The 24,494-nt window shown below is 36.3% G+C and overlaps 1 protein-coding gene across 2 annotated transcripts; it reads left to right on the forward strand.

Moving 5' to 3' along the window:
- Window positions 1-1,027: 1,027 nt before the first annotated feature.
- LOC131064990 (kinetochore protein SPC24 homolog) lies at window positions 1,028-24,494 on the forward strand. Of its 2 annotated transcripts, XM_057999344.2 has the most exons (6): window positions 1,030-1,232; window positions 1,361-1,602; window positions 2,057-2,198; window positions 2,286-2,387; window positions 23,687-23,760; window positions 24,234-24,494. In XM_057999344.2, exons 2-6 carry the CDS (start codon window positions 1,404-1,406, stop codon window positions 24,338-24,340), a joined length of 624 nt encoding a protein of 207 aa, XP_057855327.2. In that variant the 5' UTR covers window positions 1,030-1,232; window positions 1,361-1,403; the 3' UTR covers window positions 24,341-24,494. The 2 variants fall into 2 exon arrangements, with proteins under 2 accessions (XP_057855328.2, XP_057855327.2); XM_057999345.2 differs by lacking the exons at window positions 23,687-23,760; window positions 24,234-24,494 and adding an exon at window positions 2,825-2,902 and having other exon boundaries at window positions 1,028-1,232.

Genomic DNA, 24,494 nt, shown 5'->3' on the forward strand with positions numbered 1-24,494 from the left:
ATAAAGTATTTATGTGTCTAGCTATCTAGTTTATATGATGCAAAGGATGATATTTATAAATGTACTTGTAACAATGTTCACAAGACTTCAACAATTGATCAAGCAATGCATATTAACTTTGAGCTGGTTTCATGAATGTATCACCTTGACATTGGTAATCAATTTTCATTTTAGAATTCTTTTTTAATTGGAGGATTTGTAATTTCTACAGTGTTATCTTCATAATTTTGATATTTGATTTACAAATTCTTACCAAGTATTCATTATATTAAATTCATTTGAATCTAATCTTATTACTTAAAAACCATGCTTCATGGTATTAAGCGGATGAAGATGGTGAATTCTATCAAATTAATTTGAATATACATCTAATCTTATTACTTAAGAATTATGTTCCATAATATTTTAGGATGGGGATGGTAGGGATGTATTTCAGGGATGACAATCTAGAAGCCATTTTTTTGGGGAACTATGGGAAATGACTAAATGACTATATGTGTGTGTGTGTACACAAGCGCACGTTCACACAGTTTTCAAGTTTGAAAATTTGAGTTAAAGAGTGAACAATGAAATCATAAACTCAAAATATTGCTCTTAGTGCCAATTGATATATTTTACTATCATTACCTATGAATCTAAATCTCATGACTAATTTTATTGCTATTAAATTACTGCCATGATATATTTATTTTTGTTGTTATAATTCTGTCATAAATGATTTTTATAAAAAAGTATTATTGCAACAATGTTTGAAAATGTTTAAAAGATTTAAATTTTTTTAGAAAGATCAAAAACTTCCCCTACCATCCAAACATACTAAAAATGCCAACAATAATAATACTACATATTTTGATAATGTTTAAAAGATTTGAATTTATTTGGAAAGATTAGAAAATGTCCCGTACTAGCCAAACATATTGGAACGCCATTTGGGGAGAAGGCCTCGGGATGTGTATTTGTGAAACATAAAAACCCATTTTTGAAAAACTTATAAAAACTTTTCAAATAAAAAAACTAAACATGCACCCAAATGGGAGCGTCATTTCAAATATGAGCCTCAGTTTGGGAAATGGAAACGCGGGAAAAAAAAACAGCAGTCGAAGAAAAAGGCCAAAAAAAATAAATGAAACCAGAGTTTAAGGAAACCATAGTCTTTCAGAACGGGCAACAACGTGATGGCGGAGTGAGAAACGGCCGTTTAGGACGGAAACGGCGTTTCGCCTGTTAAAACGGTAAACAGATTCTTCCCATTGCGTTTATAGTAATTGAACCTGTAATGTGTTCTGTGATGTGGCATTTGATTGTTCTTGTTGCATAACAATTACCTTATAGAAAACATTTTGAGATGTTCATCCTGCAGGTGCGACCACCTAATTTCACTTGGAAAGGCTACTTTCTTCCGAATGCCCTCCATGGACTTTATTAAACATGATGCTGTGCAGAGTCTAGACATAGAAGGTATACTGTCGCTCGCTGACGATCTCTGTCAAGTTCTTGACACTGCTACAGATTTTTCTGTGTTAGCTGAAGTGCAACAAGAAATAAGCGGGCTCAAATCTGTTGTTGAGGAGGATTCGTCAGAAGTCCAAACAATCTTGAAAGGTAATTTACTGTCATTATTATCTTTTTTTTTTTTTTTTTTGGTGCATGGTTTAACTCTTTTTTCTTACATGTAAGTGTTTGAAATGAGTTTAATTGTCATTAGAACTTTTTTGCTGGTCGATTTGGATTTTAGACTCATGCATTTCGCTTCTATTTTCCTAGGGTTTGGAATTGCTTCTAATTCATGTGGGAAAAATGTTTTTAGTGAGTTTCAATTGAGGTGGGTAGTGTTTAATGTGGGTAGTGTTTAATGTCGGGTTCATTCTGATCTTTAGTTTCTTTTCCCGTGAATTTCTGGTCTCTTGTGTTATTTCTGTAATTACGAATATCTAGGTAGCAATTTTTTTTTTCTTTTTTTAATTTGTGCGAGTTCTTTTGTCTATGGGCTTCCAGTTTTATTCTCATGTTATTTTTCCCATTTTATATGCCAATTCAATCAACATCATGACTGCAGACATTCAGGGCAAAGTACTTGTGCACGAGAGGAAAGTGGAAGTTGCAGAGAAGGAGGCAGTGGCAGATGAAAAATTGCAAGCCTTACGCACTGAATTGGAAAAAGAGCAGCAATATGAGCATCAATATATGCACGAGCTTAGATAAGTTTCGTAAACCTAGGAACCAACAACCTGTCTGAAGGTGTTTAATCTTAGCACAGTTTAGTTCCAACACAATTAATGTCACACGGTCATTGAAGATGAGATGGATAGGTTGGAATTGGAGCGATCTCGCATAGAAAGCCGCAAGGAGGCAGTGAACAAAGCCAAAAAAGAAGAAATAAGAGCACAGTAAGACAATTACTTGTTTCATTTTTTAGCAAATGAATATTGCTATGATGGTGAAATATTTGAATGCTTCTATTTATTACGACGTTCTTCTCATGTTGTAACCAAAATGACACACTTTCCCTCTAAATTTCTTGTCATGATTTTAGAGGATGACAATTTTCAGAATTCTTAGTAAGTTAGTATTTCAGAAACATAAAGAGGATTATTAGGTTTTTTATTTGGGTGAACTGAAAAATCAAGAACCATTCAACTGCTGGAGTTTTACTTAGATGCATTGATATTTTCTCTATAACCAGCTTGATTTCACAAGAATGGTGTTTCTGGGGAATTTATTCTCAAGTAGTCAGTGCTCATTATATTTCAGTTGAATGGAGCACATCAGTGTTTCTATACTTATGATGAAGCTAGTAATGTCTGTATTTTCATAACTCTTGCAGTGCTTTCCTGCCTAGATTAGCAGATCCTGCCCATGTAATATGTTGCATTTGCAAAAATTCGTGAGGATTTTATTTCAGACAATCATCCGGTATAATGCTTGAATCTGGATTCTCATAATCTGTCCTCATAATCTGCCTAAGTAATCTTGCTCCTTTTGGTGCTTTTTCTTTATTTCTATGATGCATAATTTTCAACATAACTATTGTGGTACAGGCATATTAAAAGTTAAAGCAAATGCAAAAAGTACCTATAACATGAATTCTGTCATGAACTTTATAATATTAACATAATCTCCAGTGTCTTATACCATCTAATGTAATTGAACCTATGATGCCATGAGCCTTGACTTGTGCCAATGGCTAGTGAAACCATGCTGAAGTGAAAATGGCCATGGATATGTTTCTAGTCACACATGTGGACACTAGTTATAAAATTATTTGCATCAAGAGACATTCTACAGTGGTATTATGGAGTCGTGTTGTTACTGCGTACATAAAAAACTAAAACCCTTAATTTGACAGCCATTTGCTTGTCAAATCATTAGTAAATAAGGCACAGCTCAATGCACATTGTGGTGGATTGGAATTGAAGCTGTGAATGGAGTTTTGTAGGGGTTGCAGACATAAATTATTGTTGAAAAATAAAATGGCCATCATGACGGGTATGTTGTGAGGGATTGGTAGAGAAATTGGACTTCACTCGACTTGCAAGGGAGCAAAAATGGCGATCAATTATGCCAAAATATTATTTAAGGAATTAACGGGCACTGATATTATTGTGAATTGCATGGCATTGGGGTCGGTGGCCATAGGGATGTTCATTGCAAGAAAGGGTGATGACCTCATTCAACATGTTGTGAAGGATCCCCTACTTGAGCAGTTGGGCTAGGTGATTGACGTGATGCTTGTCATGGTATTTTTGGCCAGTGTTGGGGAGTGGGTTAATGCTTAGGTTGTTCGAGTCAACGACAACAATGTATAAACCTTAAAGGTATTTTTGGGTGTGTGATATTGTGGGTTAAATATTAGTGGAACTGCAAATCATTAGCCTATCCAGGGTTATGTAATACAGTAATAGCATCCTTTTGTGGACTTCAAAGTTAGTCTACTATAATAACTAAACCCTTGATATATGTTCTTAGGTGTTGTTTATAATGTTTTAAAACCTTATTTATGATTAACATGAAATGCTAGAAGTGGTTTTAAGCTGATTTATTATTTTGTCGTACATATTTTTTGCTCTGCAAAGGTATTTTTTGGTAGAGTACGTGTTTTACCGAAGTGCTTAGCACATGGGTCAAACATGTGTCATTTAAGCCTACTTGTGTGGGCTGAGTAGTCGACTTGGAGATTTTGACACAACTCTCCATCATACATGTTGACTTTCTCTTTACACTTGGTGGAACCATTCTGCCACCACTTGAGTTGAATACCGATTCAACTTTGTCTCTTCTTGCCTTTATAAGAAAGGCTATATTGTATATAACAATTCAATTTGGCTATTGTCATGATTGCAAAAACTTGCACCTAATCTAACCTAGCCTAGAATTCCTCGTAGAGTCATTTTGTGAATTTTTGAGTTGCTCATTGAGTTATTCTTTGCAAGAGACGCATATCTTGTGAAGAGGCATTTGAGAAGGCACCGAGCTGGGTGAATCAATAGAGAAGTTGTTACCTACACCATCTACATTTTATTTGTAGGATACAAGTTGTTGAAAGGCGCAACATGGTAGAATGAAGGTGACCCACAACTAAGCCTTTCCAACATATGTTTGGTTGTTGATGTGGGCTTATGCATGTTTGGTTGGGAGAAAGTATGTTTGGAGTTAATGTTGGTGTGACTTGAACTATCTTCACCTCCATGTGGCCCCAAAATGGCACTAAGTTTCTTGTTTTAATTTTGAAGCCATTCATTTCATGCATGATATTATTTTCTTGTTGCCTTTTGTTTATTGCGATACTTCATTCTTCATTCATAGTAGCAGACTAGCACGCAACCTTCACAAATATCCAACTCATCGTGTGAAGTGGAGCAACAGATAATGTCCATTTGTCACAACTTGTAATATTGCTAAAGGGCATCAAAGAAGGCATTCAATCCATCAATCTGCAACCTTCACTTTTTTACGTGGGCTCACAGACTTCTCACGCCATCTCCCATGAGACTCTAGCTGCCATGTGGCCTTCAACACTAAGCAAAGTTTGTATTCAAATCAGATTTTAATCTATTTGCATTGATTTTCTTTATTGAGGTGACTTCAAGTCACGACAATAATCCCCCTACCAAGCTCACGCCTCATCACCCACATAGCAAGCAAACTTTACTTCTGTTCAACTGGATTTTATAAGATATAAATATGTGGCAAGTGTAATTTGACTGTTTTCTAACGAGTACTCTAACCTCCTTCAGTGATAACCTTGTTTTGTGTTAGAAAATTTAAACCATAACACATATTGTTAATGGTCTATTCTAAGTCACAGTTAAAATATTATGTTGCATTAAAAATAGGCACAGTGGGTAAATTTGTAAAACCTCTTTATTTTGCTTGGTAAGTCAAATTCGAGTACCATTTGTTGCAAAAGTGGTTTATTTTTTTGCCACAAATACAATGTCTCATTATCCAAAAGTGTACTTTTCTTCCTACCCTTTTAATGTATCAAAAATCTAAGTGACTCACTACACTTACATATGTGTCTGTGGACAAGGAACCATAGAAATTTGTGACTAAAGCATTTCCAATGTCTTGTTTGTTCCAGAATTGCAAAACAATGCCCTTTCCATATATTGGCTCACAAATTCAGGGAAGATAGTTGAATTCACATCCACTACAACAACAATTTGAGATTCAAAGAGTAGAGAAATTCATGCAGTTGGCAAGGTTGATAATGCCTCTTATGTTTACACATTCTCCCATTTTCCTCGAGAGGATTAATTCTCCTACTTCCAGCAAAGGCAGTTCATCTTCTCTGCCAACTTCTGTTGCATCAGGATTCAAAGGCCCTTCACAAAGAGTATCTAGAAGATCTTTCTATCAGGGCAAACAATGGAGCATTTGAGCATCATTTTTGGGATGGGAGGGGAGGGGGGGAGAGATGAGCGTGGGGCAGGCTTTATAGCCTTCCTCTTTTCTCTCACATGAGGAAACATATTGTTATTTTTCTCTCTTTTTGGAGGGTAGTTTTTTCCCACAAGGTTTTCTACCTTTCTCCACTTTTTGAGAGATGACTTTGTACATGGGTATGTATGTGTTTTTTATGACACCTCCAACATAGAATAAAATACTAAGTATTCTATCCTCTCTTGAACAAGGAAACCTTATATGCTAAACAATGTGATCAAGTAAGTCAACCCCAAGGTTTCTTTAGTCAGGTCTTGATGATGCAATTTGGATAGACTTAGTTGAAATGATGTGAAATTGCTGTTTGGACAAAGGGACTTACACAATTTTTCTAGGATTTTATCACTTCTTTCACAAGGAAGACTCTAGCTAACATTCTTGAATAACTTATGATTGTGCAATTAGGTTCTTGAAACTAATCCTAACGAAGGCTTTGAAATAAAATGCAAAAGGAATGAGGGCTTAGAAATCTACTCCTAACAATGTAAGATATCACTATTGATTTAGTGAAACCTGTGATGTCCGCATATTGTCAAATAATAGTAATCTATATCTTAATATGCTTATGCATCAATTATTTAATTATGAGTTTATTGTTCATTCGAATTAAAGATTTGAATGAACCGCTTAGTAATAAACAGATTATTATATTACATATTTCATTAAATAACATTTTTAAAAATTCTTATTAATATTTCAAGATCATTAATTAAATAAATATCAAGGAAACAATTAGAATAATCATTCAGCGTACTTCAATAATGACAGACCAGATCTGACACATGTCAGATTTGCCTACTTTGCATCAATTAAATAGACCATTCATGAATTAAAAAGCAGTGATCATATTATTATTAACATTGTCAAATTATATTCTAAGTCATACGTTTACATGCTGCAATCTGATTAAGTGAATATAATAGTTTGTTGAGAGCAGCAAATAACTAAATAGAGATTAGTAAATAGATACCTCCTTTTCCAATGGATATAACCACGAATTAGAGACATGACTCTTGAGCGATTAGGGAGGCTATAAGAGACCCATTCCCATGCATCCAAGAAGGCATCAAATGCTGAGGGAGAAAAGCAGTTCGGTCAAATTGAGATTAGAACAGCAGTTTGGTAAGGAAGATTCATGATTTAATATTGATTGATCACCATTTCAATAAAGAAATTTACAGATTATATGATAAGTTTATTATTGTATAAATATGATAGGAAGGATAGTAAATTTCTTATATATTTAAAGTATTTAATATTCTTGTATTATCAGTAGAAATTATTATATGAAGAGAGTTAATGGTTCTATGAACTATTAATAACTTATATAATAGGTAATTAGCAAATACATAAATAATTGGTAATATAATTTTTGTTATATATTTAAATCAGAATAAGGATAATAGATCAATATATGATAATGATGTTAGCAAGATTTATATTCACTTGATATACATACATATATGCTTGAAATTATATCAATAAGATTATATTTATATATTTATAAAAAAACATGAATTATAAATATATATATTATTATGGATAGATTAAAATGAATAAATTACTTTGATTATATTTTCTTAGATTATTTATATATGTGCGCATGTCTTATCTCATAATCAATCAAAGAAATTGAGGAAGTAAGTTAGGAATTGCAGTTTACCGGCTCTCCCAAGCTAAGTAGGCCACCCCGATGGATGGAATTGTCATAGTGGGACGCTCCTGTATCTTGTGGGTCAAGAGGTGAGTTGTCATAGTGGGATGTTGCACACTCTTGGGTTTAGTTGGGTTGAGTAGTTTACAGGCACCCTTGCGAGGCTTTCTTACCAAACTAAACTATGATTGTTTATGGGTAGAAAGACATGTTTATCATTCTATGTAATATATTTGGTATTAATCCATGTATTTTTTTATTTGTCTATTCCTAAGTTTATTGAATGACTAGATGAAGTTACTCTTATATATTGAAAAAATGATAAACTATATCGTGGAATTACTAATTCAGGACAAAATTTAGGTAATCACTAGTTGGAGACATTACAAAACCAAACCACACTTTGCTTCACCATGAGATAACAACTACACAAAGGTGATGCAATCTTATAAGGTATGCTAATGATTTTCAAATCACTTGTACACATTTACACCATAAGCATATGAATCAATGAGTATAAAGCAATTAAAGTTAAGCTTTTGAAATAAGTTTAGATTAACCATGCACTGCAATCTGCAATCGACAAACCACAAATGGTATGAACTAAGAGGTTTCACGATAAGTCAACAACAACGTCTTCCATTTAACTAAAGAACTCCATTAAAACTGATCTAAAATTAACTTGAGAAGTAGGAAACCATGCTAACATTCAAAACAACACACGTGCTCACCAAGCTTCTATGAGTTTGTAGTTATTTTGGTAATATCTTAGCAACAATTCCACAAAAGTCTCTTGCTATAAATGAAATGGGCAAGCTTTATATAGAGCTCCCAATTAAGGCGACAAAACCCTAAAGAAGGGTAGTAACAACTACCATCTTACCTACTAAGTTGACATATGAGATAACAGATATCCCCAACAACACATACTACGAGGAAGAAGAGCAAATAAGAAAATCCCATGTTGACTAGGATCACAAATTATCGTCTAGGATGGCATGCTTGTTGGGTATTCCATCATTTCTACCGTAGGATAGTTTGTTTTATTTGTTAGTGTGAGTATGTTTGTTAGAATAATTTGGATTGTTTGTTATCATTTGTTAAAACCGTGAGTGCCATTTAGAGTACTTCATTCACTGCCATCGCTTTGTATATATACCCTTATGATAATGAATTTGATCAATTCGATTGCGTTGTGAAATCTGATATGGTATCAGAGCGTTTAACTATTTCTGTGTCTATGTGATAGAATACTTTGGGATTGAAATTGCTGCTATATACTTATTTGGCTCGCATTGAGTTTGGCGGGTTTCTTTCATCAGTGTGTGTTGTTAAGCATTATTGATCTTATATTGCTATAGATCCATGAAGATCAAGTGTTGCTATTGATGTGCTTGGAGGTCTAACCGTATGGATGCTTTGTTGGGCATAAGTGACAAACCTTTAATGACAACGCCATTATAGAGTATATGAGTGGGCATTTGTGACAAGCAATTGATTACCAAGTTTGAGTGTTTAGTGGTGAACAAACTAACTGCTAATTTGTGTGATGCGATGGAGCCCTACCTTGTTGGTTATTGCGAGCAGTGCATTAACTCTGATCTGGGTTCAGCATGTTGAAGGGACCGATGCTTCTTTCTATTGGTAGTAGCATGGACAAATACACATCCATATTGGTGGAGAATGACATTGGCAACTTGTCTATATCTCACTGAGGAGATCATGATGTTGGTAATCGACTAGAGACGTGATTTCTTGGCTTTCGATGCTTTGATTGGTTGAAGAGGCATCAACACTATTCTGAATATGTTGACTTGTGGGTCGATCTGTGCACAAAAGAGGTCGTGCTTCATTCAAGGGCCTTTGGAGCTTGATATGATATTGGCGGTTTATTGTTTCTTCACTGTAAAGAAACACACCCATTTCTGTTCGAAGCCTTTTTATTGACAGAACAATCCCTTATGCCGTTTTTGTTATTATTATTTCGAGCTATGTGAAATCCATTATGGCTCATGGGAGGAGTCTTCATTGCCGCATGCTGTTGGACCTGTACTGCCCTCAGAGGGGTCTTTGTTGTGTGAGTAGTTTACATTGTGGGTCTCACGCTATAGCTTGATCATGTTGTGGACTAGATAATTGGGTGTTAGTATCAGATTTGGTAGTACCTGTTGCATCTTGGGGCATGTTCTAGATGTACGGATGGTCATATGGCTATGATAATAGGGGTCTCGCCGCTTTCGGTTGGTGATATTTTTATTTTTTGTTTATTTTATTTTGTTACATTTTTAGCTTTCAAAATGAGGTATATCAAGTAGATATGGGACAAGTGAGTTGCTAGATAGGGTTGTTAGAATGAATTTATGATTCAAATGAGAAAGAGTTCAAAAACTAAAAATTGTAAGCCTATCTTTTAAACAAAATTATTTAATTTCAAATCTTCCAAGGGGGGTGTTGTTTTTCTTCCTTCTCTAACACAATGGTAAGCAGTTCTCCCAAATTCCTTCTTCTAGACTCTCAGCTACTACGCGGGAATAACTATTCCACATGGAAGACCAAACTCAAAACTCAACTCGAGTTTGAAGAAGTTTGGGATGTGGTCAATGGCACTGCAACGAGACATCAAACAGATGTTGACGAGTAGAAGAAATTTGATCAAGTCGACATAAAGGCTAAATTGATCATTCTATTAAGTGTGTATGAGGCGAAGAATCAAAATTAGATCCTAAATTTGCAGAGTTAGCTACACAGCCCAAAGATGAAGAATGGAGAATAGTTAGAATCCTTCTTGAAAAGGATTGCAGAATTGAGGGCTTCTCTACAAGCTTTGGGAGAAAAGACCGAGGATGCAATTTTGGTGCCTATTGTTCTATGGGCACTATCGTCCAGATACAAGGTCTTTGTGACAACTTTGAATGTCACTGAGATGATGCCCACATTCGAGAAGCTAGTAAATCTTCTCCAGAAAGAAGAATCTATCAGCTAGGAACATGATCAGGATGATCATGCCATGACTACTCGTCATAAAGGCAAGAAGCCCGTGCAACAGTTCAGTAAACCTCTCAAATTTGGAAATTCATCTAAGCCTTAGAAGTAGTGTCCAATCTGTGATAGAGTTGGACATGATGTGAAGAATTGTTGGTACAACTCATTTGACAAAGGCTCATCCAACAAAACACATCCAAAGAAGCCCTTTCAAGGTGGCAAACTGCAATGGGAGCAGAAGACCAAACAAAAGCAACAAAGCAATGTTGCTGAAGCAGATGATTCTCCAAACGAGGAATACGTGCTAGCAGCCCACATTTCAGAAGATGATTCACAATCCACCTCTAAATGGTATGTGGACTCAGGTGCTACAAAGCACTTGACTCGACATAAGAAGTGGTTTCACACATTGAAACCCCATCACGGTACAATAACTCTTGGAGATGATACCACCCATGACATCAAAGGTATTGGTGACATTGTAATATCCCCACTTTGAAATAGAATTTAATAATAAATGATAATAATATCCCCTTTGAAATAGAATTTAATAATAAATGATAATAATATCCCCACGTTGAAATAGAATTTAATAATAAATTATAATAATATCCCCACTTTGAAATAGAATTTAATAATAAATGATAATAATAAAATTAAAATATAAAATGATATAATTAAATATGATTAATTAAAAATTAATTAAGTTAATGAAAAGTCAAAAGAAATGAAAGGAAAAGTTGTGACTCCCTCAACAATGATATATAAAAGGGAGAAGAAAACCTCATTTGAGGGGGGGATAATTGGGTAATGAGAAGTGCAGATCTGATTTAAATAATAAGTGCAGATTTGATTATGAAAGGTTGTGTCCCTTTCAAATGGTAGAAATAATGAAGAGTTGCACTCTTTCAAAGGGTGATAATGGTGAAAGGGTGTGTCTCTTGCCAAAGGGCATACATGATGAAGAGGTGTGACCTCTCCCTCAAATTGAGAGATATAAAGGGAAGGAATCAAAAGCATCTAGTGAGAGCAGCATTGATAAGATCAGATCAGAATTGTTATCAAGTTACAGGAAGTAACATTTGTGTTCTTTGTGGTATGCCTCCCAATCTACAAGCAACATCTATAGTGCGAACTCCAACCGCAGGCTACAATTTGCGTATAGGTAAGAGGGGTTAAGAAGTTTTAAGGTATATATGTGTGTGGACATGTGTGCCACACACACACATATATATTAATGCATTTTTATGAATACATATATCTCTAATGATTACTTATATGAATGTAGCAATAAAGATAGGAATCTATGTAGAATATGTATGTATATTTAGGATCATTAGAAAGATTAAAGAATATGTAAATGAAGACGTAAATTATGGAATGGAAAACAGTAATGAATCATAAAATGTAATATTAATGTGATTATATGATGGAGGCTATATGGAAGAAATTCCTTTAGCCTAATGGAGGGATTATGATAATCCCTGGTAGGCAGTATATACTGAATATCTATATGCATATATATGGCTTGGTTGACTAAGTTCATCCAAGAAGAGACGGATCTGGCCGGTCCCCTCTGATGGACTTGGATGATGAGATGCATCATCCAAGGCAAGGAATTGACATATGGTCTTCCTTGAATGGCTTGGGTGTAAGAAATTACACCCAAGACAGGAATCGAATTAACCTTCGATTTCCTGGATGGCTTTGGTGTAAGAAGTTACATCCAAGATAGGAATCGAATTAACCTTCGATTTCCTGGATGGCTTGGATGTAAGAAGTTACATCCAAGACAGGAATCAAATTAACCTTCGATTTCCTGGATGGCTTGGGTGTAAGAAGTTACATCCAAGACAAGAATCGAATTAACCTTCGATTTCCTGGATGGCTTGGGTGTAAGAAGTTACATCCAAGACAGGAATCGAATTAACCTTCGATTTCTTGGATGGCTTGGGTGTAAGAAGTTACATCCAAGACAGGAATCGAATTAACCTTTGATTTCTTGGATGGCTTGGGTGTAAGAAATTACATCCAAGAGAGGAATCGAATTCACCTTCGATTTCCTGGATGGCTTGGAACCAAGATGGGTTCCAAGAAGGTGAGCTTCACAACTGCTTAAGGACATATCTTCGTATGGCATTCGTATCCTTTTTATTTTAAAGAATTGAAAGTAGTGTTAATTAAGTAATTGAACTTTAATTGCAAATTAGATTAGTTATGTATATATATTTTTGTTGTGTTCTAACAATCTGTTTTGCAAGACAATGATCTCTAACTAGTAGGGACATTACAGACATCTCTTTGAAGTTTGACATTAATCGTTGCAGGATTACTAATGTTTTGTACGTGCCAGGACTTACCAAAATTTTTCTTTCTGTTAATCAATTTCTTGATCATAATCTTAGGTTTGAATTTGATTCAACTAAGAAAAAAAAAGTCCGTCTTATCAAAGATAAGTCTAAAAATGCAAAAAAAGTTGCTAGTGCTACTAAGGTTGGTAGAATGTTTAGGCTTGATACAATTGCTGAAAATTAGGCCTTAGTGACAAAGGACAATGATATTGCTATCTTTGGCATTGTAGATTTGGTCATTTGAGCACTAGTTACTTGCTAAAACTCAGTCAGAAAAGCATGGTCAAAGGGCTTCCATCACTTGAGAAGTCAAGTGTTGTTTGTTCTAGCTGTATTGCTGGAAAACATCACAGAGCACCCTTCTATCCTAGTGGGCATCGTGCAAGCCAGCCTTTGCAGTTGGTGCATACCGATTTGTGCGGTCCCATGCCACCTAGTCACAATGGATACAGGTACTTTCAGCTTTTTGTTGATGATCATACAAGGAAAATGTGGGTATATTGCTTGCAGCATAAAGATGAAGCTCTTTCATATTTCAAAGAGTTTTGCAATCCGGTGGAGAAAGATACGAATCAATATATTCGTGCCCTCCGCTCAGATCGAGGGGGGGAATACGCCAACACAAAATTCTCCATATATCTGAAGGAAAATGGAATCCGATGTCAATTGATTGCAACATTCACACCTCAACAAAATGGTGTTGCAGAACGAAGGAATCACATCATCATGGAGATGGTCCGGAGTATATTGAAAGATTCTCAACTAGAGCATGCATATTGGTTAAAGTTGTTCACACAACAATTTATCTTTTGAATCGTGCACCTACCAAAGCTCTTGATGGCATCACTCCAGAAGAAGCATGGACATGGGTAGGGCCTTCTATCTCACATCTTTGTGTTTTTTGGATGCATTGCTTATATGCATATTCCTAAACAAAAAAGGAATAAGCTTGATCAAAAGTCAAGGCAATGCATTCTTCTTGGATATAGTAATGAATCTAAGGCACATCGCCTCATGAATCCCAACACAAAGAAGATTTACAATAGTAGGGATGTAATTTTTGATGAGAAGAGTGCGTCAAGTGCTCCTCCCACTTCATCACCTACTACAGACAATGCAACTATGTTCAACTTGGATGGTAAAAATGATGAGAACATTGATAATCAATCAATACCCACCAATGTCACAAAATCATTACCAAAATGGTATACTGGTACCATTCGAGATGCAAAGCTAGATGGAGTCCTAGACACTTCCACTACGGGTCCAAGGACTTGCAACATGGCTCACAATGAGGTAAACTTTGCACCAATGACTTCAATTGTTGAAAATTTTGAGCCATCTAATGTTTAGGAAGCACTAGAATCAAAGCCTTGAAAAGAGGCTATGGATGTAGAGTATCAATCTCTGATGAAAAACAACACTTGGGAGCTTGTTGATCTACCACATGGTAAGAAAGCAGTTGGTTGTAAATGGATTTTTAAAACTAAGTATAAAGCAAATGGTAGTGTAGATAAACATAAGGCTAGACTTGTAGCCAAGGGTTATGCCCAGAAAGGAGGGATAGACTATGAGGAAACATTTGCTCCCATTGCAAAGATAAAAACCATTAGAATGTTTTTGCTTTAGCAGCCCAATTTGGATGGAAATTGTACCAAATGGACGTAAAAAGTGCCTTTCTTAATGGAGATCTTAAGGAAGAGGTATATATGACCCAACCAAAGGGATATGTTGCAATTGGTAAAGAAGAAAAGGTGTGCAAGCTAATCAAGTCCTTGTATGGTCTCAAACAGTCTCTTAGAGCTTGCTATATCAAAATTGATGAGCATTTGCTAAAACATGGTTTCACTAGGCATCCATATGATCCAAATCTCTACCTCAAGGATCAAGGGAGGGATATTGTGATAATTAATGTATTTGTTCATGACTTAGTTATCATAGGCAGCTTAGAAGCAATGATTGAAGCAACCAAGAATGACCTCAAGAAGGCTTTAGATATGACCTATTTCGGGCTACTACACTATTGTCTAGGCTTAGAGGTATGGCAAGCAAATCACCATTTCTTGGGGAAGTAAGAAGCAACCCACAGTTGCTCGTTCCTCAATAGAAGCAGAATATCGTGCAATAGTTTGTGAACCAGTTTGGCTATGTTGCATATTAGAAGGATTGGGGGTACCACAAAACTAGCCTACAGTCCTCTATTGCGATAATCACAGTGTTCTTAAGCTTGTTCGTAGTCTAGTGTTTCATGAATAGACCAAGCATATTGAAGTCGACTGTCACTTCATTTGCGAACATGTTCAACAAAACAACATTCAAATTCAATTCTGCTCCACATAGGAACAACGTGCTAACATCTTCACCAAGCCTCTTGTACGTGTGAAGTTTGAAACATTTAAGAGTTCCCTTATTAGTATTTTAAAACAATGATGTAATAAGGGGGGAATGTTGGGTATTCCATCATTTCTAATGTAGGATAGTTTGTTTTATTTGTTAGTGTGAGTATGTTTGTTAGAATAATTTGGAATGTTTGTTATCATTTGTTAAAACCGTGAGTGCCATTTAGAGCACTTTGTTCACTGCCATCACTTCTATATATACCCGTATGATAATGAATTTGATCAATTCGATTGCTATGTGAAATCTGATAATGCTCCGTATTTCTTTCTTTGATAGCAAATTCAATGAACTTGGACATGATAATTTCAAGCACATCCATTGGTGCTCTTAGCATATTCTCCACTTTATACTCAATGATTGCCAAGTTAGCAGTACATGTGGCAAGAGTCTTCCCATTCTGATCCCGATTCTTGGATACCATTCATGAAAATTAGAAATGAATCAGCATTTTCCATATGATCCTTTGAAATAGAATTTTTAGCCTTGAGGTAAATACTTTGCATTTTGTCTTTCAGGTCCTTTGCATTCATGTTTCCATCATCACTCATTTCTTGATCAAACATTGCTTCCACTAAAACAAGGATTCTATTTTGAATATCCTTGACCATCTTCTTTATTTGAACGCAATCATTCTCAACCCTTTCAATTATCTCCCTTTTCATAATCAAAGCACAATACCAACATTGGAAATCATACGCTTGGTTCACCTCCATCACATTTCCATCAACTAAAGTTTGCTTAGAAACATTCATTAATGCATATAGACGTGGAATAGTCTTCTCTTTGACAGCATGGAATTCTTGACATAGGGCAGCTATAGCTTGAATTCTATCCAAGAGAGCGACAACTCTCCCATACACTCGAACCAATTCTTCCATAAATCCATTCGCTCTGTCCGAAATGCTTCCAATCCATCCCTTTGCCACTTGAGTCGTTGACCTCATTCCCTCCAAGTCCTCAATTGATTCTTTTGGAAGTGTTGCAAGAGGTACAATGTTCCTTTAGCTTGCTGGATTGAATTCATCAAATGCTGTATGTAGTTTCTCAATTGCTTGTTTTTTGTCTTCAACTGATTCTTCTTTTCTTCCTCTTTTCTCAATCCTTCCGTAATGGTCATCATGGAATCCTCTAGTTCCTCAACTTCCTATTCCTTTGTTATCGGCCCCAAATCAATTGTCATAACATCATATTGTTGTGGAATGATATATTCCTTTGCCTTATTAACCTTCGAAAATGCAACTTGGATTTTGCGAGACCCAGAACTTTCCTTTCTAATCTTGGAGTATTTCTTTACTTTTTTCTTTTGCACAGTCTTACCTATTTGGCTTAGAAATTCTTGCAATTCATCTACTGAATTACTTTCTATTATAGATTTCTTCTTCATTCGCTCCCAAAACCATTTAGGAGTTGTTGACTGTTCTTCATCCTCATCTAGTTCTTGTTCGTGAACTCCTCGCAATGCTGAAATCATTGCTTGGATGTTCTAGGATTTCTTCAATTTGCACTGCTTCTTGATCTTTCAGCTGATTGTCAGGAGAACTTCCACTCCTTGAGAAGAACTTCTTCCTTGACTCTTTTGTTGAATCAACTCCAAGGACTCATTTACACTTTGTCTATCCTGCGCACTTGGAGTTAATCCAATTTCTCTTTTTAGCTCATTCTCCGCAATAGATGTTGCATTCTTGTCCATGAAAAGATCGACCTCTTGCATTGAAGAAATACTAGTTGATGATTGTGTTGTCCTAACTTATGTCTTTTTTGTTTTGGTTCTTCACTTGGAGCTTCTTGCCTTTTTGTCTTTTTGGATTGTGAATTCTCAGCTATGCTCTTCCCTTTTTCATGATCTCTATCCTCCTGTACATCTCTATCTTCAATTTTGACCTCTTGTGATTCTTCCGTCATTTCATCATCGGAGGATTGTGACTCCAAGTCCCTCATCAAATCATAGGTTAAATGAACATCTTGCTCTTTTCAACTTGTTCACTTGCTGACTTATCCATCTCTTTATATTTGACATGATTGTTCACTTGGTGCAGGAAGAGGCTTATCTTTTTCTTCTTCAAACTAATGTTGAACTTGATTTGCATCCTCCTCAACTTGATCTGGAATGGGAAGTATTTGACCAACTCTAATCATCTCCAATAATACCCTAGAACACATTTTCCTCTTGATTTCAAAATCAACAACTTCATTTGCCCAATGATCTTCAAGATGTGCCTTGTGCCCATATTTTCTTCCACTAACCATCCTAATATTATGAAAGGGATCAAAATTTGCTCTTGTTGTATGAGTCACAAGGTTGTAGAATTGTAATTCCTCTTCTGATTTCCATTGTGTTGTGACACATCGCCCCATTGCAAATGGGGACTCCCTACTTTTTAGGCCCTCCCGGTCTTTTGGCTTGTGTTTTTGGGGTCTTTTCGCAGCAGTCTTGTCAATCTCTCTGCTTTGCGGATGTTCGGAGGTCAGTTAGGTTTAATCTGCTTCTTTGTCGAGCAAATTTGGCTAAGTCTAGGACTCCTTTTGTGAATTTTAGGGTTTTTGCCTTCTGTCCTAGATTTTAGGGGTTTCTGTTAGGGTTTTGGGAAAACTGAACATACAATTGGAACCATGACCCTTCAAGGAACCTCCCAGTGAAATTTGAGCCCAAACGGAGCAACTTTCTATTTTTAGAAAGTCCCTATTTTTTAGGGATTTTTCCGAGTCTCGGAATGTCGTCTTTTTGCCAAAAAACAAACTTACTATTTTTAGTAAGTCATTACTGCACCCTGTCTAGGGATCTAACGCTGACACCTGGAAAGTTTCTTTTTTTGGAAAGTTATTACTGGCAGGGTCAGTCAGCCAAGGCGACAAGGATCAGGCATTCATAGACAATTCTAATTCCGGAAAGTCAAACAGCAGACAGAGAAAGCCAGAAATGGGTTGAGTACCGAAAGTCCGTGCCCAAAATGGAAAAGGCATTCACAGGAGGAAAAATCCATGAATCCATGGACATGGTGAAAATGCGCCCAAGACTGGACTGGGGCGCCAAAATGGAAAAGGCATTCACAGGTGGAAAAATCCGCGAGTCCATGGACAAAGTGAAAATGCGCCCAAGACTGGATTGGGGCGCCAAAATGGAAAAGGCATTCACAGGTGGAAAAATCCACGAGTCCATGGACAAAGTGAAAATGCGCCCAAGATTGGACTGGGGCGCCAAAATGGAAAAGGCATTCACAGGTGGAAAAATCCGCAAGTCCATGGATAGAGTGAAAATGCGCCCAAGTCTGGAGTCAGGCACTGAAATGAGATTCCCAAGGAGAGAGGGAAAATCCATGAATCCTTGGCATGGCGAAAATTCTACCCAAGCTAAAAAGTTGAAATTTTGCTTAAGGCATGGAATCCAAGGGGTCAAGGAGGAATAGGAAATAAAATTCCCCTTGAGCAAATTTTTTAATTTGCTATTTTTAGACACCGAATCTTGTCGGAATGAGGAAATTGTTATAGATTCGAAATCGTGGCAGAATTCTCCATCCAATGAACCTGACTCCTAAATTTTAGGAGGATCCCTAAAAAATAGGGATGTTGAAAAGAAAACATGGACAATTCACAAAACAATGAATTCCTTCCTCAGGAGGAATTTCTGCCCCAGCCTTGTGGAGGGCACTAGAATGAAGAATGCATGGAGAAACAGGCAAATTGCAAGAGTCCTTGACCAAGGCATTTTAGCACCCAAGTGAGAGAAGGAGCACCAGATAGAAGGAGGCATGGAGGATTCACAAAATTCACTGAATCCTCCACCAAGTCAAAATTACGCCTAAGAAGAAGAAATTCCAAGAAAATGAAAAAATTGGCTGTGTCGGAAATTCCTTCCTTCAAGACAAAATTCCAGGAAAGGTAAAAAATTGACTAAGTGTTTGAAATTTCTTCCTTCAGCACATAGTTCTTGGACATCATGAAAATTGGCAAAAGCATGAAGAATTTCCTTCCTCGGGGTAAGGAACAAATTCCTTTCCAAAGGAGAATTCCTCCACAACAAGAAATTTCCCCCCCAGAGACGAATTTGAATAATCCATTTTCAGGGCTCAAATGACCTCCAAATTTAGAAAGTTTTACAGATTTGGATTCGTAGGAGAATTCTCTTCCTCCTGGACTTGAAACCCTAATTTGTGCAAAATCCCTAAAAAATAGGAGATGTTGAAAAATCATTGAAAATCTTTTCTAGAGCAAGGCAAGTTCAAAAACTTCAAGAAAATACTTCCAGAGTCAGAGATTCTCCCTCTTGAAGTTTTTCTCTCTCCAAGGTTTTCTCGCCAAGTGGCAGCCGAGTCAACGAACGTTGAATTAATGAAGCATCTCTCTGCATGCAGCCGTCACATTTATGGCATCATGGGCGATTTTTGCATGAGGGTACATTCATTGCATAGTGGGCACTTTTTGAATGTAATTAATTGTAATGGGATGGAATTAATTGCATATGGGCATGATGGGTTATTAATTGGAGATTCCCACCTTGTTGCATCTTGAGTGGAGAATCTTTTAGGGAAAACCCTAATTAGGGTTTGCATGTAATTATGGCTTGAGGCCTATATAAAGGGGTCCCCCCCTCATTTGTAAGCGGGAGGGAGCTTTGTATGAAATTGTTGCGATAAGTTTTTGAGAAAATAATAGTGAAACATTGTTCTCTGATGGTGTCCACTTCAATTAATTTTTCAAAGCTTGCATGGTTTCACCTTCCTCGCTTAGAGTAGAAGTAGTATAATGCTTTGATTTCAATGGAAAATGTAATGGTGTTTGATGAATTTCCCTGGTTCATACTTTTTGCATCTTGTTGATTGTAAGTTGCAGTGTAAAGTTAGTCTGAGCCCCCTAAATTCGTGCTAAGTTCGATTGTGGATAGTCATTTGGATTGCGCCGTTTTGGGTATTCAAATGTACTTTCTCGATTTGAAAATCCTTTAGCATCCCCAGAAGATTGCACTGGTTCTTGCGGAGTTGTAGTTGATCTTGGCGAAGCAGAGCTTGGTTTATTTGGAATCTGTCCACCAAAGCACTATCCATTGTTATTACTGCCCTTAGGAGTAGATTTAGATCCTTCTAAACCCTTTCCCTTTTACTTACAGTTCATTTTAGTCCATTCGAAGCAATAGCATCGCAGAATTGCCATATCTGATGATGGAGTTCCAGCCACAACAAAGAAGTGAAAGAACGATGCACATGTAAGGCCCCTTGGATTACCAGCAATCACATCAGCCAACTGAGTCACGTCCGCGCATTGAAGGAACCTTGGAGTCGATTGTTTGAACTTCTTGCAATCTTAGCATGCAATCGTACTTTGATCAAGAGAGAGTGAAGTGACCGTTTGGCAACTTTATTCTGTGTTAGACGTGGTCATAAAAAACATGTCAACACGTTGCTTGCATTGATGGACACACTTCAATTGACTTTCTCATTATGATTGGGAAGGTTATCTCCACACAAGTGTTAGCTCTGATGTTGTACAACCTTAATGGTTTCTCCTTTGTCTTATAGACTGTGGAATTGTAGGTGGGAATACCAAATGCCTCCACAATTGCCTCCTTGGTAATATATGCTAACACTTTGCCATCAGGTGCTACAATACTCCTTTGCTTGGGATTATAGTGCTTAGCACATTCTACGATCAACTTGGTACATTGTATTGCGAGAGGGAAATAGGTAGCTTGCACAAGACACCCGCCAATATGGATTTTGCACAAAGGTCATATCTAAGAATAGTTACATGGATTTTTAAAATAAACTTTAAGTTGCACATGTATGTATATATATATGCAACATATACACTTATCTATCTACGCATGTATATGTATGTAGTTCTCAATGTCTTGAGTACATACATATACTTACGTGTGTATATATATATATATGTATGCATGAATTGAGTTTTTTTTAATAAATAAAAAATAAACAATTATCATCAAAAGTTCGATAACTTTAAGGAACATAGAGAGTAAGGATTAGGATCTCTAAATGGTTTGGTCGAAAAACGAGTATACCAACCCCAAGATTAGGACAATAAAACCCTAATCATCTATATTGGCCAAAATAGAGTTACTTGGCATATATTGGTTAATGCAAATTAACACGACTCAACTTATGGTTAGGGTTACAAATGGCATTGAGTCCTCCTTTCCTTTTATCCCGACCTGATGATACTTCCCCTCCCTTCTCGGAGGACGACGATCTCCTGCACACACTAGGTCAAATTCAAGTAGTTAGTCTGAAATCTTGACATATCTCTGTCATTTCACTTATTAATAATAAAAGCAAACATATCATTCCATCATGATTAATACTAAATCATCAACATATATGTTGCGAATCATCATTGCTTGTACAGAGCAGAAGTATCAAAGCATAAAATAACATCAAAATATCTAGGGCACAAGTTTCAAGGAAAGCTCCGCCGGAGGAGCTTTTGTCATATCCATCTTGACTTAGAATGTGAGCATAGGTAGTATGAAGGAAACCCAAGGAACCCTCATCCACCCCCATTAAAGTACCTAGAGTATTGCCAACAACTTCAAAACAAGAAACAAATCAAAACTGCAACGGAAGATTTGGAAGCCTTACCTAAGTTGGTATCTTGTTGAAGGATTCAGAGGCAGGATTAAAAGCTGGGTATCAAGGTTTCACAACAACAGCATTTGCTTATTCTCCCAGCTCTATTGGTACTCACACAAGATTTTCTTCCTGTCTTGTTTATTATCAAAAACTACCACAATACACTGTCTGCCATCTTGATTCATAACTTTGAAATATAATTTCACTGTCCGAGTGTTATTATTCATCCCCCTCCCAAGTTCTCATTGAATTGCTGGTTGCCACTACCATTCCATGGAGAGGTAGTTCTTCTAGTATCAGTGTAGCAAGAGATGACTTTAACATAGCATGTTTTTCCTATATTCTGGTACCTTGTGTGGGAAGTAATCTTTTCAATCTCCAATAATTGTGAATGACTTCTGCCATCAAATATTAACATGTCCAGTCTAATTCATAATAATGCCTTTCATTACCCTGGCAGTACAGATAAGACCAAAGAAACCGTTATCAGAATTTAAGCTAGTAAATATGTGGTGCAAATATTTCTCTCTGGTCCAATTTCCTACTTAGAAAACCCATTCTTTCACAGAATTTACACTAGGGAGTGGGGACCAATGCTGTAGAATAAATTTGATTGCTTGAAAACGTCATTGTAGCATGTACTGTAGAATGTTTGAAATTTATACAATTTAAAATGCATTTTTGTGCATGTTTCTTAGAGCATCAAAACAAATCTTCCCTTGTATTAACTCAATTCACAAGATTTCATTAAGGTGGAATTCTCATTTTTCTGGCCTTTTTTGTTCCTTTCTGTGCATCACCACTTCTGTGCTTTGTCTATACATTGCCTCTTACTCAACCTGTAGACATGACTACACCCTTATCATGTGTATATACGGTACCGATCTGTGTAACTTATATGTATGGTTTAGCTGAAGCTCATTTATCTAAGCATTCATGTTATTCACTTGATTTTTATTCACCCACAAGCACATTTCTTTCATTTTGTATGCTAGCACAGATCAATCTTAATATAGATCCGATATTGTATGTAGAGGCATTGGGTGGATGGATTATCACTATGATTCTCACTGGGTGTTGCATGAGGTGCGTGTTACAGTTAGCCATTAGTATGGAGGGTACAGATATTGGTACAGGTGTGGATTACTGCTATTCGGACTTAAAGCCCTATTGAATTGTAAGGGCTGAGTGGGAATAAGATATATCCAGATCTGGCTGATTCAGCTGCTATTGATGTTCCCACCCTTCGCTCTTGTTGTTTCACCATTTCTCAGCGGTAGTAGCCCCATCCCGTGTTAGCATCTGAGCCCTTGATGATATGATAAGCACAAGCATCTCCGAGTGGCCTCAGATTCCTGTTAAGATTGACTTTTGGCTAGGTTTTAAGAGTCAAATATTTTTAAAAACATTGGCTGTCAATGTTACTCTCACATCCACCCATACAGGAAATCCAAGTTAATGTGTGTAGGATGCTCTTCTGAAAGCAAATTATAAATAATAAAAGTCCTTTAATACAATGAGAAAACAAGGAATTTGACATTCTTGCCTCTGCATTAAGTAATTGATTACCTTGTTTGGATGCATTTGATCTCTGTGGTGAAAACTCTGGATAATGAAAGACCATATGTTCTCCCTTGCAAATAATAATACCAGTTGAGGAGTTATGTTGGACGCTATTGTATGTCAGGCTTCTGTTTAAAATTATCTTCATTTCTTTTGTTTGATTGGCCTTGCTCAACAAATTTCTCATGTACTGTTATTGTTAACAATTGCAGGAATGAACTTTCTTTGTATGCTTCTATCTCAAGAATCATTCCAGATTTAAGTGCAGCAGACAAGTACATGGGTCGTATCCTTTGAAAAAATCGCATGTTTAGGAGGAATTTGTGGTTTATTTGGTTATTTGATTTAGTCCTTTGAAACTATTATATATGGGTATATTTCTTTAATTTGATTTGTGTATGCATTACTTGCCCCATCAATTTCAGTCTGATTATTTTGTCACTCTCCTTTAGTTGTTTTCAATGCAAAAAAGATATTGTCCTAACTCTTGTATATCACTTATAATTTGAGCTGAAATTACCTGTCTACAAGCTTAGAATTTCTCTTTAATAAGGCGAGACATATTCCAAGAGTGTATCTATAATGATAACAAGGAGTAGAACTTTGAATATAAATCTCTTTTTTTTAATAGCTTGTAAGAACAGGGCTAGCACAGAGAATAGCTATGCAATGTATTCAAGGTATTTTTTTTACCATTAATTTGAATTTAAGATAAAAAATTGCTGCATATTTTATGATTACTTTAACTTGTTTTTTCAGATATTGTAGACAGGGAGAAACAAAAAATAGAGAAGTTTGAGTTTGACAGGACAAAGATGTCTAGCGTTGAGATATGTAACAGACTCTGGGAGATAGTTGACTCTTAAAACTGAACATGGTTAGCTGTATAAAGTTGGGAAAGCAAATTTTTTCCAACTCTTGTAAGCTGGGAAAAACAAAATTATCTGTAGTGCCCATTTGTTATATATGAGGAACTGGACTTAGCAGCATAACAACAGCATTGAGAAATTCTTTATTTTC

This window comes from Cryptomeria japonica, chromosome 6, assembly GCF_030272615.1.
Source record: "Cryptomeria japonica chromosome 6, Sugi_1.0, whole genome shotgun sequence".
Classification (NCBI taxonomy): domain Eukaryota; kingdom Viridiplantae; phylum Streptophyta; class Pinopsida; order Cupressales; family Cupressaceae; genus Cryptomeria; species Cryptomeria japonica.

What these genes read in the sequence shown, in the direction of transcription:
- LOC131064990 (XM_057999344.2), top strand. Translation starts at nt 1,404, where the DNA reads ATGCCCTCCATGGACTTTATTAAACATGATGCTGTGCAGAGTCTAGAC. An exon ending in AGTCCAAACAATCTTGAAAG is followed by an intron (nt 1,603 to 2,056) that starts GTAATTTACTGT and finishes TCATGACTGCAG; the next exon opens with ACATTCAGGGCAAAGTACTT. An exon ending in CAATATATGCACGAGCTTAG is followed by an intron (nt 2,199 to 2,285) that starts ATAAGTTTCGTA and finishes TTAATGTCACAC; the next exon opens with GGTCATTGAAGATGAGATGG.